We start from the raw sequence: 21228 nt of genomic DNA on the forward strand, positions 1-21228 counted from the left end.
CTCAGTCCTTCAATCACTTTCCATATGCTAGAGTTGCAAATTATTTTATTTGCAAGATTCTCTAAGTGATTTTTAGTTTACTTCTGCCTGTTCTGAAAAGCATATGCTCAGAAAGGTACACAATATGAACTTCCTTATTCTAAAATATGTTTCTAATAATTCAGTCTAAGACCAAGGTCCAACTAAGTTCCTTATTATTAGGCTTGCTGTTAGGAAGAAATATCCAAACTGTTCTTTAAAACAACTAGTTTAATTAAACCTCTTGGGGAAATAATAGGTCAATATAGGATTTGCTACATATGAAAGCTCCTGATTCTCCTAGTTGTCAGAAACACATACCTGTATAGGAAAAAAATGTGTTTTTGATGGAAATTATGCATTATCTGGAATAGGGTCAGTTCTATAAAGGCCAGACAGAAAGCATTCAAGTTTTGTGCATCATATTGTCTGTTTTAACTATTCAGTTCCATCTTTGTACCAAGAAAGAAGCTATAGCCAATATGTAAATGAATGGGAATGGCTATGTTGTAATAAAATCATTTACAAAAAAAAGGGGGGTGGTGGTGAGAATATTTGGCTGATAGTCATAGTTCCCTGATTCTCACTCCAGAGCCCAACATTCTAGGTTATCTGATTTTCATTCTATAGGAGCTATTTTACAACTATAAATTGTAGATAACTGAGAACAATGCAAAATAATTCTTATCTACTGTCTGCAAAAACATTCTTTCCAGTAAAGGGATAAACAACTCTCCTCCACTTTCAACACTTCTAGCATCCTGCTCCAAAGGGGGAAAAATGTTTTGTCTACATTTGAACATTATTTTCTGTAATCTTTAAAATTTATTTTTAAATGTTTGTTACTAAAATTTAAATTTATTTTAAAATGTTTGTTACTTGTTACTAAAATATAGTTAACATGTCATATTAGCTTCAGGCATACAACATACTGATTTGACAGTTCTATGTATTACTCAATGCTCACCATCATAAGTATAGTTTTCATTTGTTGCCATTTAACATTACTACAATATTACTGACTGTATTTCCTATACTGTACTTTTCACCTCCATGACTTATTTTATAACTGGAAGTTTGCACATCTTAATTTCCTTTATCTACTTTACTCACCCCTCACCTCTGGCAACCACCAGTATTGTTCTCTGTATTTATGAGTCTTCTGGTTTTTTGTTGTTGTTGTTTCTTTTTTAGTTATTTCCATAATTTTCATCTATGGCTGTTTTTGGATTCTCCTTTGAACTGGTTCTGACACCTTACAGATTTCTTCACTGATGAGATAAAATCTATATACATAGTCACTTAAAAATTGTTTCTAATTTTTATTTATTTTTGAGAAAGACAGAGCACGGTTGGGGGAGGGGCAGAGAGAGAGGGAGACCCAGAATCTGAAGCAGGCTTCAGGCTCTGAGCTGTCAGCACCAAGACCAATGTGAGGCTCGAACCCATGAATAGCGAGATCGTGACCTGAGCCGAAGTCAGATGCTTAACTGACTGGGTCACCCAAGTGCACCTATACATAGTCACTTTTTATCTGTAGGACAGTCATGACTTTACATATTTTTAAAAATTTATCTTTTAACACCTGCAATGTGCTGTTGTTATAGGAAAACTAAGATCTGTCTAAACTACCTCCTATTCCATGGTTCATGTATGGTGGCCTAGAGCTACACCATCTCAAATAGTTGCCTAGTCTCCAATTCATAAATTCTCTTGCATATCCTGAACCTGGATTTAACTTTTCTAAGAAACACTTGTATTTTTCATCATGCCACACATGTCCGATCCCAAACCCTTACAAGATACAAACTGGTTAGGCATTCAAGCAACATCCTTATAATTCAAACACCTCATACTGTTCCCCAAAACAAATATTTAATTCAAGCCAAACTAAAATGCTACTATTCCCAGAATCCACATTTACTTATTTGTTTCATTCAAAATATATTCATTCAAAAAGTATTCACTGATACCTTCTATTGATCAGGCACAGAGTAGGTGCTGAAAATACAACAAACAAGCAGCCATTGACCCTGTCCTTACAAGCTTACAGTTTTGGTGGGAGAAAATTAAGGAAGCACCTACAAAATGTGTTGAATATTATTACCTGTATTTACATTACCCATATGTTCTCTTTCCCCAAGATGTCCTCCTCTCAATTTGGTCAAATTTTACCCATTCTCCAAGATTTTGTTTTATTAAGTTTATTCATTTCTTTTGAGAGAGAGAACATGTTTGCACACATAGGGGAGGGACAGAGAGAGAGATAAAAAGAGAGAGGGAGACAGAATCCCAAGTAGGCTGTGCACCATCAGTGCAGAGCCTGATCCCGGGCTCAATCCCATGAACTGTGAGATCATGACTTGAGCTGAAATCAAGAGCTGGATACTTTAATGGACTAAGACACCCAGGTGCCCCTCCAAGACTTTAGAGTTGTATACTTCCTTTGCAAAATCTTCCCTGTATCAAAATCATGTTAATTTCTCTCTCTTCTGTGTTCTCATACCTCTGCCACTTCCTTGAGATTTACTACAGGTTATCTTATCATTTTAATTAATTTTCTCTTTGTACAGAGCTGGTCTCCCCCAACTAGAATGTAAGCTTCTTGAGGCCTGATGCTAAATCTTTTACTCTGTTGCCTGGTCCAGTTCTTTATATATGGTAAAACAAACAAATTCTTATTGATTCTTTATCTTTTAATCAAGTCCTATAATGTGTGAAGATGTTTCCTTGACATTTTTCTTTCCTTTTTTTTTTTTTTTTTTAAGTAGGCATAGAGCCTAACCTGGGGCTTGAACCCACAACCCTGAAGATCATGACCTAAGATGAAATCAAGGGTTGGACACTTAATAGACTGAGCCACCCTGGTGCCCCTATTCATTTTTTTAACCTATGCTTTTTTATAAGTAGAAGTCTTTATAGTTTTTTTTTTTTAAGTTTATTTATTTTGAGAGAGAGACAGGGGAGGAGAGGTTGAGAGAGAGAGAGAGACAGAATCCCAAGCATGTGGGGCTCAATCCCAGGAACTGTGAGATCATGATCTGGGCCAAAATCAGGAAGTGAACGCTTAACCAACTGAGCCACCCAGGCACCCCTCAGCAGAAGTCTTTAATTTGATTAATTCTAATTTATCATTTTTTTCTTTTGTGGTTTTTAAATTTTTGTATTCCGTATAAGAAAGATTTGCTTACCCCCAAATTGAGGGGATATTCTCCTGTTTTCTTTTTATAGCTTTATAGTTGTAGCTTTTACATTTAGGTCTAGGATCCATCCTGAATAACTTTTGTGTTTAGTGTGAGAGGACTGACATTCATATTTGTCTATATGAATATCCATTTATTATTGCATCTTTTATGGAAAAAAAAAACCTGTCCTTTCTTCATTGGACTATTTTGGCAAAATGCTGAAAATCAAATGAACTACATAAAGCGTGGGTGTACTTCTGGGCTATATTCTGTTCTAGTGTCATATTTCTCAATCAGGCCAGTTTGTGCTGCTTAATTACATATAGCTGTACACTAAGTCTTAGAGTCAGGTAGCATAAATTCTCTACCACTGCTCTTCACTTTTTAAGACTGCATTGGGTATTCCTAGGTTCTTGGTATTTCCAAAGAAATTTTTACTTTTACTTATTTATTTTAACAGGGTTTTTAAATTTTTTTTTTCTTTTTTTGAGAGGGGGGGGCAACACGTACGCACGTGAATGGGGGAGGGGCAGAGAGAGGGGGAGACACAGAATCTGAAGCAGGCTCCAGGCTCTGAGCTGTCAGCACAGAGACTGATGTGGGGCTTGAACTCAAGGACTGTGTTATCATGACCTGGGCCAAAGTTGGACATTAAATGACTAAGCCACCCAATTACCCCTAAGAGGGTTTTTAAATAATTTTTAATTATTTTTGAGAGAGAGAAAGAGGGAGAGAGTACATGCAAGTACAAGCAGGGGACAGTCAGAGAAAGAGGGAGAGAGAGAATCCAAAGCAGGCTCTGGGCTGTTGGCACAAAGCCTGATTTCACATACCATGAGATCATGACCTGGGCTGAAATCAAGAGTCAGAGGCTTTAACCGATGAAGCCACCCAGGCACCACCACCCTCGCCTTCCAAAGATTTTTAAAATCAGCTGGTAAATTCAGCAGCCCCCCCTCCCCCTCCCCCCCCCCCCCCCAAATCCTAGCGAGGTTATAACTAGGATTATATTTAATCTATAGATCAAGTTGGGAAAATATGACATTTTCCTTTTTCTTTTTTAAATTAAGAAAAAAAATTTTTTTAAGTTTTTAAATTTATTTTCAGAGAGAGAGAGAGAGCAGAGGAAGGGCAGAGAAAATCTCAGGCAGGCTCTCTGCTGTCAGCACAGAGCCTGATGTGGGGCTCGAACTCAGAAATCGTGAAACCATGACCTGAGCCGAAACCAAGAGTCAGACACTTAACTGACTGAGCCACCCAGGCTCCAGAAATGACATTTTCAAAATATCATCTTCCTATTCATAAATATAGTACATCTCTGATTTTCTGGGGTCTCTTTAAATTTCTTTAAGCAATGGTTAGTAGTATAATTTTTACCAGTGTTGAGGTTTTTACAGGTCTTTTGTTAAAATTTATTCCTCAGAATTCCTATCCATTTCTTGAATGCTACTGTAAAATGGCATTCCTTTTCATTTTATCTTTTAAAAACTAAGCTGTTACATACATATAATAAAATGTTCAGATCTTAAGTGAACTACTCCATCAGTTTTGATGAATGCATATAAAACATTTTTATCACCTTAGAGATAGGGTCCCTTTACAGAAGAACCCTCCTCCTATTGGCAACCACTGATTTCACTTCTATCAATACAGGATAGTTTTGCCTATTAATTCATATAAATGGAGCCATACAGTATTTTGGCCTGTTTCACTCAGTATGACATTAGTGGCATCATTAGATCATTCCATTTTACTGCTGAATGACATTCAGTGTATAAACATAATATAGGTCATTTATCCATTCTCCCGCTGATGAATATCTGAGTTTCCAGTTTTAGGCTATAATGAATGAAAGTGTCAGGAACATTTTTGAGAAGAAAGCTTTTTGTGAACAATGTTTTCACTTATCTTGGATAAATACCTCAGAGTAAAACAGCTGAGTCATGGGGCAGATACATATTTAACTTTCTAAGTAACTGCCAGTTTTTTAAAGTCATTGTAACCATTTTACAATCCCACTAGCAATGTATCATCTTTTTAATTTAGGTATTCTGGTTAGCCCTATACTAATACGTAACTCTGGTTTTAATTTTCATGGGCCTAATAGCTCATAATATGAAACTTTTTTAATATACTGATTACCCATTTGTATATCTTATGTGAAGTGTCTGCTCAAGTGTTTTGCTTATTTAAAAAAAATGGGTTGCTTTTTATTATTGAGTTGTCAGAGATCATTGTATTTGTCAGACAGGTGTTGCAAATACCTTCTCCCCATCTGTGGCTCCTCTTTTCATTTTCTTGATGAGTGTAAGTTTTTTTTTTAAACCACTTTATTGACGAATGATTGACATAAAAAAATCTATACATATTAAAAAAATTTTTTTTAATGTTTTTATTTATTTTTGCGACAGAGAGAGACACAGCATGAGCAGGGGAGGGGCAGAGAGAGAGGGAGACACAGAATCAGAAGCAGGCTCCAGGCTCTGAGCTGTCAGCACAGAGCCTGATGCGGGGCTCGAACCCACAGACTGTGAGATCATGACCTGAGCCGAAGTCGGACGCTTAACCAACTGAGCCACCCAGGCACCCCAAAAATCTATACATATTTAATGTGCATAACTTGGTGAGTTTAAGATACTGCTGTTTTTGTTGTTGCTACTGTTGTGTTTTTTAATTTACATCCAAGTTAGTTAGCATATAATGTAACAATGATTTCAGGAGTAGATTCCTTAATGCCCCTAACCCATTTAGCCCATCCCCTCTCCCAAAACCCCTCCAGCAACCCTCTATTCTCCATATTTAAGAATCTCTTATGTTTCGTCCCCCTCCCTGTTTTTATATTATTTTTTTCTTCTCTTCCCTTATGTTCATCTGTTTTCTATCTTAAAGTCCTCATGTGAGTGAAGTCATATGATATTTGTCTTTCTCGGACTAATTTTGCTTAGCATAATACCCTCTAGTTCCATCCACATAGTTGCAAATGGCAAGATTTCATTCTTTTTAATTGCCTAGTAATACTCCATTGTGCATATTTACCACATCTTCTTTATCCATTCATCCATCGATGGACATTTGGGCTCTTTCCATACTTGGGCTGTTGTTGATAGCACTGCTATAAACATTGGGGTGCATGTGCCCCTTCAAAACAGCATACCTGTATCCCTTGGATAAACCCTAGAAATGCAACTGCTGGGTCATAGGGTAGTTCTGTTTTTAATTTTTTGAGGAACCCTCATACTGTTTTCCAAAGTGGTTACACCAGTTTGCATTCCCACCAGCAGTGCAAAAGAGATCCTCTTTCTCTGCATCCTCGCCAGCATCTGTAGTTGCCTGAGTTGTTAATGTTAGTGATTCTGACAGGTGTGAGGTGGTATCTCATTGTGGTTTTGATTTGTATTTCCCTGATGATGAGTGATGTGGAGCATTTTTTCATGTGTTGGTTGGTCACATGGATATCTTCTTTGGAGAAGTGTCTATTTATGTCTTTTACCCATTTCTTCACTGGATTATTCATTTTTTGAATGTTGAGTTTGATAAATTGTTTACAGATTATGGATACTAACCCTTTATCTGATATGTCAATTGCAAATATCTTCTCCCATTCTGTTGGTTGCCTTTTAGTTTTGCTGATTGTTTCCTTTGCTGTCCAGAAGCTCTTTTGATGAGGCCCCAATAGTTCATTTTTGCTTTTGTTTCCCTTGCCTCCAAAGACCTGCTGAGTTAGAAGTTGCTGCGGCCAAGGTCAAAGAAGTTTTTGATGGCTTCCTGTCTTACATTTAGGACTTTCATCCATTTTGAGTTTATTTTTGTGTATGGTGTAAGAAAGTGATCCAGGTTCATTTTTCTGCATGTCGCTGTCCAGTTTTCCCAGCACCACTTGCTGAAGAGACTGTCCTTATTCCATTGGATATTCTTATCTGCTTTGTCAACGATTAGTTGGCCATATGTTTGTGGGTCCATTTCTGGGTTCTCTATTCTGTTCCATTGATCAGAATGTCTGTTTTTGTGCCAGTACCATACTCTCTTGATGATTAAAGCTTTGTAATATAGCTTAAAGTCTGGGATTGTGATGCCTCCAACTTTGGTTTTCTTTTTCAAGATTGCCTTGGCTATTTGGGGTCTTTTCTGGTTCCATACAAATTTTAGGTTTGTTTTTTCTAGCTCTGTGAAAAATGCTGGTGTTATTTTGATAGGGATTGCACTAAATATGTAGATTCCTTTGGTTAGTATTGACATTTTAACAGTATTTGTTCTTCCTATCTAGGAGCATGGAATCTTTTTCCATTTTTTTTTGTGTCTTCTTCAATTTCTTTCATAAGCTTTCTATAGTTTTCAATGTATAGATTTTTCACCTCTTTGGTTAGATTTATTCCTAGGTATTTTATGGTTTGGTGCAATTGTAAATGGGGTTGATTCCTTGATTTCTCTTCCTGTTGTTTTATTATTGGTGTGTAGGAATGCAACCGATTTCTGTGCTTTGATTTTATATCCTGCAACTTTGCTGAATTCATGAATCATTTCTAGCAGTTTTTTGGTGGAATCTTTTGGGTTTTCCATATAGAGTATCAGATAAGTGTAAGTTTTTAATTTTGAGTAAGTTCAATTCATCAGTTTTTCTTTCATGTTTTATGCTTATGTGTTCCCTATGAAATTTGTTTTGTAAGCAGCAAAGATATTCATCTATTATTTTCCCAGCAGCTTTATTATTTTAGCTTTCATATTTAAGTTCATGATCTATCTCAAATTTGTCTGTATATGGTGTAAGATAAGGACTGAAGTTTTTTTTTTTCCTTCTCATACTGGTAATTCAGTTGTTCCAGCACCCATATGTTAAAGAGATTTTTTTTTTTTAAGTTGCTGGGTGCTCGTATCAAACATCATCTGCCATAGAAGGTATGGGTCACTTTCTGGACTTTATTCTGTTCATGATCTGTCAATCTTTATATGAATACTACACTGTCTTGATTAGTGTTGCTTAAAATACTAAGTCTTGAAGTCAGGTACCAAGACCCTCTTCTTTTCTTTTTCAAGATTTTTTTTGTTTCTTTCAATCCTAAGACTTTCCAAATGAACTTTTAAATAATTTTGTCAATGTCTAAAAAAAAAGCCTGGGACTGACATCCAAATGATAATGAGTCTTCCAATTCATGAACATGGCATATCTCTCTATTTATTTAGATCCTCATTGATTTCTCCCAGCAAGATTTTACAGTTTTCATTGTTGAAGTCTTATAATCTCTTAAGTATATCTATCAGTATTTTATGCTTTTTTGATATAGATAGTACTTTTTGGTTAGTTTCATTTTCTAACTGTTCATTGGTAGTATGTAGAAATATAATTATGTTTTTAGATTGACTTTGTATCCTGTGACAAAGCTAAAGGATTATTAGTTCCACAAGTTTCCTTGACGATTCCACTGGACTTCTCATGTACACAAACATGTCATCTGCAAATTCAGCTTATTCTTTCAAATTGTCTTTTTTGTTGTTGTTGTTTTTAATTGCCTTATTACACTGGCCAGGACATAAAATTTAGGTCAGGAAAATGGAAGTTCTTACCTTCTTCCTAACTTGAGGGGAAGGGGAGTGGGAGGTAGAGGGATATACAGTCTTTCACTATTAAGTATGCTGTTAGATATAAATCATTCATGTATACCTTTTATCAAAGTGAGGAAGCTGCTTTCTATGCTTAGTTTGTTGTGAGGTTTTATCATGAACATTTCATTTTTGCTTAATAACTATTCTACATCTATGGAAACAATCACATTGTTTTTCTCCTTCATTCTGTTAATGTGTCAAATGAAACTAATTTTCAAATGTTAAGCCAAACATTACATGTGCGGTTTTATTATTCACTTCATAAAATGAGCTGTAAAGTGTTCCCTCCTTCTGTTTCCTAAAACAGTTTGTATAAGGTTAGTATTATATTTTTCCTTGCACATTTGAAAGAATTCACCAATGAAACCATGACCTTCAAGCTTTCTTTGTGGGTTTTTTTTTCTCTCTTACAAACAACTTTTACATCCCCCTCTTTTTTTAATATTTTATTTTACTTTAATTCCAGTATAGTTAACACATAGCGTTATGTTAGTTTTGGCATACAATACTAACATAGTGATTCAACACTTGTTAGTGTTGAACTAACACTACCAAGTTTGGGTTTTCCATATAGAGTAGTGATGGAACTCTACTGTTCCATACTGTGATTCAACACTTCCATATGACACCCAGCGCTCATCACTCTTTGTGGGTTTTGGAGAAGAACTTATTTTAATTAACAGATACAGGGTTATTCAGACTTTGTTTCATCTTGTCCCTTTTGTAAGTATTTCTCCAAATTTATTTCACCTAAGTTGTCAAATGTACTGAATTAAGTTATTCACAATATTTCTTTACTATGTTTTTCATGTATACATAGTTTACAATGATAACCTCCTTTCCATTCCAAATATTGGTAAATTGTGTTCTTTCCCTTTCTTCCCTCTCCCATTTTATCTTAATCAGCTTAGCTAGGAGTTACTAATTTTATGGATCTTTTCAAATAACCAAATTCTGGCTTTGTTATTTTTTCTATTATTTTTGTAATATTACATCAATTTTTGCTCTTTTTAGTATTATTTCCCCCTACTACTTACTTTGTGCTTGTTTTTCTAGCTTCCTAGGGCAGAAACTCAGGTTGTACACTACAGATCTTTTTGAATACAAGCATCTAAAGCTATACTTTTTTTTTTCTAGGCAGTTTTAGCCGTACCAACACATTTTGTTATATCATATTTCATTATAATTAGTTAGAAATAGTTTCTAAATTCCCTTGTGATTTTTCAAACCACATTATTTAGACACAGGTTAATTTCAAAATATTTGATGTTTCTCTAAGTATCTTACTAACATAATTGAATTACTTCTGGTCAGATAATATACTGTATTACTTTCAAAAATTTCCAATCTATAGTTTTACAGATCAGCACATGGTTCAATCCTGTTGAATATAACATGTACCCTAGAAAGGCATTTAGATTCTTCAATTGTTGGGAACAGAGTTTTATAAATATCAATGAGGTCAAAGTAGTTGACACCAAGTGAACTAAGTTTTTGTGTATTTTGTCAGTTACTGAGAAATATAGGTATTCAAACCATTAACTCTAATTTTGAATTTGTTTATTTCTCTTTAATTCTATCAAATTTTGTTTCACTTATTTTAAAGCTCTGTAATTAGGCATACACCTTTATCATTGTTATATCTTCCTGATGCATTGACTCTTTTATAATTTTATCATTATCAAATAGCTGTATATAATGACACTGGTGATAATGAAAAAAGAGGATGGTTAAGAAGCAAATGGTAAGGGTAAATTTCCAAATAACTAAATGCTGTGTTTTTAAAGCTGTCATTTTCTCAGGCATGTGATACCTGAACATTGATGAAACTTAAATCTTCTTGGATAAAACCAAGACCCTGCCTCTTTTAGGTTTGAACATTTGAAGAAAAACTTATACAAACTACTTGGATACATGTTTGTTCACATTAGTGAAAAACTGTTGTGATGATAAAAGGATTTTTCATATCATGGTGAAGAATTATCCTTATTGTTAAAAAAGATGTTGGCTTCTATGTTCTGTGTTGAATCAATTAAAAAAATTCGATTGCAGAATGATCTATCATTGTTTCCAGTAAAACGGCTACACCAGTTTCTTTTTAATGGCTCATCAGTTATGGGACTGCCATGAAGGTAATAAGAGGAGACTCATTTAGCAACATATTATTACATCATCTTAACATGAAGCAAGGCCCATCAGGCATTATTAAATTAGACTGAATTTTGCAGAATGTCAGCAGCATTTTATGTACATTAATAGCAGAGTTAAATGTTTCCTTGGGGAATATGCTGAAGAAAAATGGTTTCAAAGTGGTGTTTGGATATAATTTTCCAGTCACCGTTTACATTTCCTTCTATTATCATTGCATGGTTAAGATTTTATGTTACTTGTGAATAGGCAAGACAAAATGACAGCCAATGTTTTACTGTATTTTTGTTTTCTTTGACCCATGATAACAAATACTGTTTGGGATATAGGTTTTTCTTTGAATAGTAGTGACAGATATTTTTTAACTCTTGTATATCCTAAGTTTACTATTTAGGCCTCAGATCAGCTGGTGCCATCCATTATAATTTTGTCTAGCAACTGCAACATAGGCAGAGCTAAGTAACAGTAATAAATAGCAAAGTATTGTTCCTTTCACAGCAAGGAATTCTTTCACTTGTTTTAAGAGCCCTCCTGTCTTCACTGATGTTTTTGCTGCAGTAAAATCTCTCTTCTCTGCTGAATTTTGGGCTTCCTCTTTGTGGTTCATACATTGCTTCTGTGCATTCTTTACCAACAAATCTTTCCCTCACTTGAATATCTTTAAATTTCTTATACATAGCAATATTGCTATTTTACATTTCATACATTCCAGTAAACTTGTTTCTCTTTTCCATAGGCCTGCCTGATCTCTCCAAAATGCAATAAAAAATTGTTAAGCAGTAATCTTATAGCTTCTTCCTTTTTTTATACTCTCTATATGTTTATATTTGGCATATAGAGAACTGGGTTTCTCAAAGTATAATCCCCAGTCCATGTGAATTAGCACTTGCTTAAAATATTAATTCCCAGATCCCTCCTTGGTCAAACAAATTAAGTGAAAGAGTAGTAAGGGCACAGACTAGGAATCTGAGACTGTAACAGCATCAACCGTGTGTTTAGAAGGTTTACCACTTGCTAGATGCACAGTTTTGAGCAAATTACTTAAAACCTCTGGAGAACATCCATTTTTCAGTCTGAAAAACAGGTGTTGTTATTAAACATGATAATGTTTAAAGTTTTGTGGGTTTTTTTTTTCATTTTAATTTTGTTTAGGAGAGCAGGGTAGAGGGGCAGAGGGAGAGAGAGAATTCTAAGCAGGCTCCATGCTTAGCACAGAGCCCAACGTGGGGCTTGATCTCATGACCCTGGGATCATGACCTGAGCCAACACCAAGAATCAGATGCTCAACTGACTGAGCCACCCAGGTGACCCAAATATGATCATGTTTAATTCAATTCCTGGCTCAGCTAGTTCTCAGTAAATGGTAGCAACTGTTATTACAGTGATATGCATCTAGGTTTAAAGTAAATGTTTTCTGATATGAGAATTAAATCTGGTGTTGTATACCTGAAGCTAATATAACACTGTATGTTAACTACAATGGAATTAAAATAAAAATAGAAACTGTGAAAAAAAGGAATTAAATCTGGTATAAACATATTCATCTTTGGAAAAACTGTTAAGATTCATCTTTGCAAAATGGGAGAATTATATAAATACAGCTTACCACTAATCCTAACTAAATACCACTACCTTTGCAAAGGGAGTATAAAAAATGTAAGTGGAAACTCATTTAGTGTAAGCATTAACTGATTTATTAGATACAGCTGTAGTTTCAAAGAGCTTAGAATCATTTTTTTACCTTAGGTTTAGCAATAGTGCTAACATTAGACCCATGGCTCTCAAACCTTTTGGTCTCTTAAAAATATTAAGGATTCAAAATAGCTTTTGTAAAGTTTATCTCAGGAATGCAAGGATGATTTAACATACCAAAGAAAATCAATGCAAGTCACCATAGTATAGTAAAGTCTTCTAGCTGGCTTAGCCACTACTGGGCACTGTTTCAACTCATTCTGTGCTCTAGCATTTATCCATGTGCACTCTTACATGCATGCTCCCTCCTCACACATACACTTTCCAATCTATATACAGAGATTAGTGAGGATAAAGGAGGAAAGAATCACTGGGGTTATGAGTTATCCTGCTTGCAATAGGGTTGTGCTAAGGATCTTCTCTCACTTCCCAAAGCCAAGTGAGAACTACAAGAGATTTAATAAGGCACATTTCAAGGAACAGCAATAATGACCTTTTCTTTAAAAAAAAATTTGTTTTTTACATTTATTTATTTTTGAGAGACAGAGCACAAGTTGGGGAGGGACGGTGAGAGGAGACAGAATCCGAAGCAGGGTCCCGGCCCCGAGCTGTCAGCACAGAGCCCGATGCGGGGCTCAAACTCACGGACTGTGAGATCATGACCTGAGCCAAAGTCAGACGCCCAACAGACTGAGCCACCCAGGCGCCCCAATAATGATCTTTTCTGATAGGACAGTGAATATAATGACTTGAATAAATAATACAAAAATTTAAAAAAAAACACCAAAATAGCTTTGTTTTATAGGTTATATGAATAGAAAAATTGTTAAATGTGCATTTGTTTTACTAAATGCTTTCACAAGTACATGGAATTTAACCTTCAGAGACCTACAAAGTAGGTGGAAGCAAAATGCTAATTCTGTTTCTCAAATGAGGAAATCAACACAGAGATAGGATTTAAGGTTAAAAGACCTGTCTTAAAACTATAGGTCAATAACTTCTAACGATGGGATTCCAACCTAGGTCTTCTGAATCTGAATGGCACAATTATGTGGTATGTATTAAATGGGAAAGTATTGTTAGAATGAGAGTTAAAACTGGCTCATATGCCCATGTCTGAAATTAGGGTGGAACTCATGAAAGGCATGTGAACAGCAGAAAACAAATTTCCTACATTCTGCCTTTCCTTTCTTTTCTTTTTAGCTTGATCCTGATGGTAATCTACAGGTGAATTAAGTATTCAGGATTCTCTCTAAAGATGGGGGGGTGGGCAGGGAAGCAGAGAAGATGGCCATTAGTAAAAATGCAATATGCTAAAGAATGTGAAGAGTTGAAACAACATTTCCAAGTCAAAGAAACTTTTGGAAGCTTAAAGAATTGGTTAGAGTATAGGACTGAAATGAAAATACTCAGAACAATAAGTTTAACATTACAGGATAGAAAAGCTACACAGAGCAAACGTAGGTTCTTCACATAATTATGTCAGCAACTCTGTTCCTTTTATGAGGAAATATGCAAATTCATTTTCAGAAGTGATAAGCATTTTGTAAAACGGTAGGAGGATAACTTGCTTTGCTTCCACTTAAAATGGAGGTGAGTGTGAAAATCTCTGATGATAAAGACAGTCTAGTGAACTGGAGAACAGAAACCATTTTAAGTGGAGGGAGAAGAAAATATGTTTAGTTACTAAAATCTTAGCACATTTAGTCACAAATTAAAGGTATAATAGTGAAATAAATCAGATAAATTTCTACCTCTTCTATTAAAGTTCTTATTTGTGTGTTAAAAATGATCTGACTTTTGTATTTATTAAACTTACTTGACAGCCTGGTAATCCGGTGTCTCTGCTGTACAGGGAAAATGAGCCTCTCTCTGACGTTTTTCCTATGAAACAAAAAATATAACTGTATACAAAAATCCTCACTTATTGACAATCAACTCAACTTCTAGACCATTCATAATAACTATACTGTGATTTGGAAGTACAGAGAACAAATCAGAAACAAGAAGACAAAATCCAATAAATAAAATTTAAAAAGCTTACTATCATTCCAGTTTAACAAATTCTGATTTTTGTAAAATAGCATGTATTTTATTGAATACTTTCTGCTGTGAAACACTGAAAAAATATTCAAAAAAATGGAAAAGAATAGACATCTATATAGCCAACAGTATGATCCATGTACTTGGTAGAGAGAATAACGTTTTCCCATATTTGCTTCACAGTGAACATTTTTCCTCCTCTTCTTTCTCAGAAATTGAAACAGTGTAGACACAGTTCAAATCTTAACTCAGACCCCAAGGTAACCGTCATCAAAAGGTTAGTGTATATGATCCCCCACCCCCCCTGCATATTTTGAAACTGTTAACATATTTATGTACTCAAACAATATATGTTACTGTCTATATTTAAAACATTTATTTTGTGTGTATCTTTAATACATTTAAAGATGGGATTATATAGTATCTATTCCTTTTGAAATCTGCATTTCCATGCAATAGTATGCTCTTAAAATACATGCGGAAAATAGACACCTGGTTTATTCCTTTTTACTGCTATAAAATGTCCTATTATGCAAACATAACCACAGTTAATCTATTCCCCTACTGAGAAAGAGATTTAGCTTTTTTGCTATCAGGATGGTAAAACAAATAGCCTTGCACATGCGCATATGTACACATAAGACTTTCTCTAGGATAGACACGGAGAAGTGGAGCTGCTGGATTAAAGAATGCACACTTTCAACTTTACAGGTGTTGCCTTACTATTATCTGATGTCATCATGCCAATTTATACTCTTTACAGAAATGTGTACAAATTCCTTCTGAGACTCTATAGTTCAAAAGTTGGATGGTTAAGTGTTAGAAGTGGTATGCACTGGTTCTAGAGGAAGAGTAGGCAGTACTGATACTGAAAGAAGTTCTTACTTGCTTTTCAATACACCAGAGTTTATGTTCAATACAGTAAATTTACAAATATTACAGATTTTAACTAAAGAGTCTCTCACAGACATGTTGCTTAAACAGATTTCCGTAAGGGGGCATCTGGGTGGCTCAGTCAGTTAAGCATTTGACTTTGGCTCAGGACATGATCTCGTGGTTTCTGGGTTCAAGCCCTGCACAGGGGTCTGCAGTGGCAGTGAGGAGCCTGCCTGGGATTCTCTCTCTCTCTCTCTCTCGCTCTCACACACTCACTCTCTCATTTGCTCTCTGCCCCTCCCCCACTCGTGTGCGGTCTCTCTCAAAAATAAACTTAAAAAAAAAAAGAATAAAAATCTTTAAAAAAAAGATTTCTGTAAGGATCACACTTTGATGTTAGTATCAAAGATGGAGACACAAATAAACGATGACAATGGCAGAGCTAATTGTTTTTCTCCATTCCAAAGTAAAAACAGTAACAATATAACTAAATCTGACCAGCTTTCCAAAATTTTTTAAATTACTAAAGCTAGGGGTGCCTGGGTGCTCAGTCAGTTAAGCATCTGATTTGGCTCAGGTCATGATCTCACGGTTCATGAGTTTGAGCACCACATCAGGCTCTCTGCTATCAGCGGGCAGAGCCTGCTTGGGATCTTCTCTTTCTCTCTCACTCTCTCACTCTCTCTCTCTCTCTCTCTCTCTGCCCCTCACCTGCTTGCACCCTCTCTCTCAAAAACAAATGAAATGACTGAGGTTATATGAACTTCCTCATAATTGTATACTACAGAGTTATTAGCTTGTCATTATATAAAAATGTATAGTTTATTAATTTAAAAACTCCATACATAGATGGGATGCTCAAAATTATTTACTGATATGGTGCACATAATTTAAAAAAACTTTAAGACATATGTACTAATATCTGATTAATTTCATTGCTATATACATGCCACACTGGCCAAATGATGTAAAATCATACAACTCTAAATTTAGTATGTACTGACCTGTTAGATATAGAAAATAATCCTTGTAATAACAAAGCTAGTTATTAGAAAATACAGTAATAACTCAGAGTATAATTTCAGAGCCCATTAGACATTATAGCACATGTCTTAAAAAGCACTTACTGGCTATTAGTGATGAAGCACATATTTCAGGTGAAGTAATGCTAACACATAAAAATGCAGATTTATGAGAAAAGGTTAATTAATGTAGTCTATTTGTCTCATAGTCTCACCATAAAGCAATACGTTCTACATAAAGTGCTTTAATTTGCAAAATATACATATGGAATAAAATGGAAAAAAAAACTGTTAACTCTCTGAGGATCTATCCTTTACAAGCAAGACCGCTTGTAGGAGTCCAGATGATACACAGGGGTTTTGGACTCTACTCTTCTACTCTTGGAATCTGATCTTACAAAACCACAAAAAGATTGTACTTTTGCAACTGTGACACACACACCATTCCTGTGTCTCATCAAAATGGATCAGAAACCCTGCTGGACCAAGAACATGGCAGAGACTGAAGGGAAATGCCTACTCAGAATGACTGGCAGAGAGATTATGAGGTAAAATAAAGAACAGCACACATTTTTGGTTTGGAGGTATTACTTTATTAATCAAATAAACACATTTATGAGATAATAAAAATCATTCTCAGTACATACCATTTTTTAAAAAGTTCATTTACTTACTTTGAAAAAGAGAGAGCATGGGTAGGGGAGGGGCAGAAACAGAGAGAATCCCAAGCAGGCTCCACACTGTCAGCAAGAAGCCCAATGCAGGGCTTGAATCCATAAAGTGTGAGATCATGACCTGAGCTGAAACCAACTGAGCCACCCAGGCACCCCAAGAAAATACTGCTTTTGAAAACAAATCATGTACCATATACTTGGCAGAACAGAAATGGGAGACTATATTAACATTTTAATCATTTATTTTTTAATGTTTATTTTTGAGAGTGCAAGTGGGGGAGGGGCAGAGAGAGGGGGACAGAGGATCTGGAGTAGGCTCTGCACTGACTGGTAGGCTGACAGCAGCAAGCCCAATGTGAACTCATGAATGGCAAGAGATCATCACCTGAGCCAAAGCTCAAAGGACTGAGCCACCCAGGTGACCTGACTTATTAACATTTTAAACAAATACCATAGAGTTAAAAAAACAAAACAATGCTTGTTTTTTACCACAATATACCACCAACTAATTATTGGCTGAAATACTCAATAGGCCCTTCCTACCTTACAAATTCCTCTTCCTGAAATACTATTTAAACAACTAAGAAAGACTTAAAGCTTAACAACAAGTTAAGGTCTATTATATTTTTACTTTCAAAGGTACTAGATTCCCCCCCACCCCCCGCCCCCAACTGTTGGGAAGAAAAGGAAACAAAGTAAGAGATCAGTATTAGCTCTGCTTTTAATAAAGTACAGTTTTCAAGTATAATTTTAATTATCTGTGTGGAGGCTACCTGTTACATTATTTAAGAATATGTAAGCTTTTAAACCTACTTTTCTGTGCCTATTAAAATTCCTAAACTTCTTCCTTTCACAAGGATATTCAAATCAGAGAGAATGAAAACTAATTTAACATATGCTAAAACCATTACAGAGAAGTTTCTTCTGAGATGGAAGGCTGATAGCTTGTTTTTAAAATGATACTTAACCTATTCAAATGAGATTTTGAAATGTAAATACATTTTTATTTCACCTTTCATTTATTAGGAACTAATTATTTCTGAGGGACTTAGAAATTTGGTTACACTTGAAATAGAATAATGCATACTCTCAGTCTGAGATTTAGAAGACATTTATCTTTAATTCTTTCAAAATTACTTTTAAGAACTATTTTCATGAATTAAAATTAATCTCTATTTTATCTCAGGTGTCTGACAAATAACAACTTTTGGTTACCATTTTACAGTTTTCTGCCAAATAATATATATGAAAGGTGTATGTAGATAATTTTAATATATGTCAACTGAACACAGCTAAAGAACTGTTAGTAACTGGCATGTATCTAATCTCCCTTGAATGGTGAAGGATCCATACCATCAGATCAGCTAAAAAAAACCCCGAGATGTTAGCCTAGAGAGGAGAGAATCTGAAAGAAGTGCAGTCTCTGTACTTTTTATATTTGCAGAACTATCATGCTAAGATGGAATCAAAATTACACTATCTGGTCCTAGTGAAGAGACTTAGGAATAGGATAAAAGTAAAGACATGCGTTCCTTTACCTTGTTATAAGGAAGAAGTCTCAGAAAACAGAATTTCCAATAGTAAAATTACTAGTGTGCAGAAAATTATAGAATATTCCTGGTGTTCTTACTAGTAAAGAGATTTGGGGAATAATTAGCTCTTTTATTGTGGGTTTATTTATTAATGCTGTGGAAGATTTAAGAGACACTTTTGGCAACCAAGTTACTACTAGTAAATCACAGTGAGTTCATGTTTACTGAACGTTTGGGTATTTTAGAATGAAATGGTCATTCAAATATTTTGTTTACTTTTTCCTACTGGATTGTCATTTACTTGCTGATTTGCAGGAGTTTCTCAAGTATTTTTGATTCAAGACCTTTTATTGTCTCTATGTAAATATTTTCATCCTCTTAATGGTGTCTTTGGATAAACAAAAATTCATTTTAATGTAGACTAATTTGTCCATTTTTTTTATATGTACTGTTTAAAAAATCTCTGCCTATTCCAAGGTAACAAATCTGTTTTTATTTTTCTGTGCTTTCTTCTAAAAGCTTTACTGCTTATCTTTCACATTTAAACCTGAATTTGGTTTTTGTGTATGTTGGTGGTGGTGGAGGGATGTCAAGATACATGTTTTCTCCACAGAGATATCCAAGTGACTTCAGAACTGTTTACTGAAAAGATGATCTACATCTTGAAAGTATCATCATGGCTACTTATGAAGAACAAGCTGTAGGGGAACAAGTGGAAGCAGGGAGACAAATTAGAAAAGTACTGAAATAATCCAGATGAAAGCTAATGATGGCTTTAGTCCTTCCAACTCACTGAGACAGGTACTATTAAGTCCCTATTTTACTAATGAGGAGAAATAATTTGCCCAAGGTCACAGAATTACTAAGTCGTCAAAAGAACCTAAATACAGGGCTGACCCCAAATTCTTAACAGAATACTATACTGCACTGTTCTTCAGTGGAGGTTCAGGACACAATTCCCAGATTCAGCTCATGTACGTAAGCAATTGGTGGGGCCCAAATATAGTACAGAAATTTTTCTCTATTTAGCCCTCTAAGCAGCCTCTACCAATGAAATGATTTGGCACTATCTATTCTTGCTGAAAAGAGGGATGGATGAAAAATCATCCCCAAAATGATTGGCAGCAAAACCCAACTACTCCAAGGATTGGTTTTGGGTACAGAACATGGTCACTTACGCTGCCTTCACTCACAAGTAACTGCTGTTCTTTTTAGTTCTCACAAAGGGCATAAGTTAATGTTTTCCTTAATTTGAAATACCTGTTAGAAAAATACTTATTCTGATCTCATTTCATTGTTCTGGGTCTCAGTTTCCTAGTTTGTAAAATGAACAAGTTGGACAAGATCAGAAGGTGTGTAACAACATCCCGGGAGGCTGGGGCCAAAGTAGAGATTTTTTTTGTGTGTATACATTTAAAACAATTAAAAAATTTAATTGCAGTGGTAGCCATGAAAAAGCACCTTGCAAAGCTCCTACTTCCGGGAATGTAACTGACTGAGAGATCCAGCTGCTATGCTCTGAAATGATTACTTCTGCAGTGAGGCCCACTTGCTTCCATCAACATACTTTGGCAGAGTATGTGGGGGGGAAAAGCACACTTCTTCCTGGGGGACATACATTTCTATGTTGACCAACTTTGGCTCAAGAACTCCCGGGCTGCTGTACTGAACCCTCCTTAGGGTGCACAGCAGTCAAGGACTCTTCCACTCTCTTTCACTCTCAGAGTCTTCAGATTACTGCAGGCAAGGTGACAGGAACCAGCATTTGCAGACTAGTTATTATGTGCAAGGCAGTGTGAAACATGCTTTACTTACATTGCTGGTACCACTGCTAGTTGTACTCTTCTTCATACTAGAAATACTCCTAATGCCGAAGAGTGATTGAAGAAATCTGGTAACAGGTATGAGATATGACAGTAAAACTGCAAGATCTCCTACAGATCTCAATCTACTGGCTGTAGAAGCCTTCCCTGTAATACAATCCTGGCCTATATGCTCTATTCCTACCAATTCAAAATAACGTTTTTATAAAGAAATGGCCAGGGACAAAGATATTATGGAAGGTAGAGCTGGCTCAGCATTTATTTCTGAAGCAGTCTAGTGAATACCTGAAGTTCAGTAATTTTAATGAATAGATACTATTTAAGAAATATTGACTTCATGAGTTAATGGCACAAATCAGAACAGTTTCCCTATTTGTCTGAAAGCCAGTATTATTTCAATGTTCATTTTTGTAAGGCATACTGAATTGCACTCATAAATTCAAATTCACCCCATCAGCTATATTTTAAGTGGGCAGAATTAGACTGATTTTTCTTAAAAGATAAAGGCTTAACCTAGAAAAAGAATCCTTGGATGTTTCAAACTGAAATATTTTATTACATATAAATCATGAGAACTTTTCCAGATTTAGTTTTCAGAGGAACAATGTGAAATCCCT

At 35.3% G+C, this 21228-nt stretch overlaps 1 protein-coding gene across 8 annotated transcripts in view; it reads right to left on the minus strand.

Annotated features, from left to right (window-relative positions):
* TCF12 (transcription factor 12) overlaps positions 1 to 21228 on the minus strand; it is a 382275-nt gene that overhangs the window by 101742 nt on the left and 259305 nt on the right. For all 8 annotated transcript variants that reach the window (XR_007152836.1, XM_047861844.1, XM_047861848.1 and 5 more), the window contains one exon: positions 14461 to 14525. Coding sequence is in view for 7 of the 8 variants with exons in the window: in XM_047861844.1 (XP_047717800.1) it covers positions 14461 to 14525 (65 nt within the window). In the remaining variant the exon portion in view is untranslated. The remainder of the gene's footprint in view (positions 1 to 14460; positions 14526 to 21228) is intronic.

The sequence above is a fragment of the Prionailurus viverrinus genome, chromosome B3 (genome assembly GCF_022837055.1).
Source record: "Prionailurus viverrinus isolate Anna chromosome B3, UM_Priviv_1.0, whole genome shotgun sequence".
In the NCBI taxonomy this organism is placed as follows: domain Eukaryota; kingdom Metazoa; phylum Chordata; class Mammalia; order Carnivora; family Felidae; genus Prionailurus; species Prionailurus viverrinus.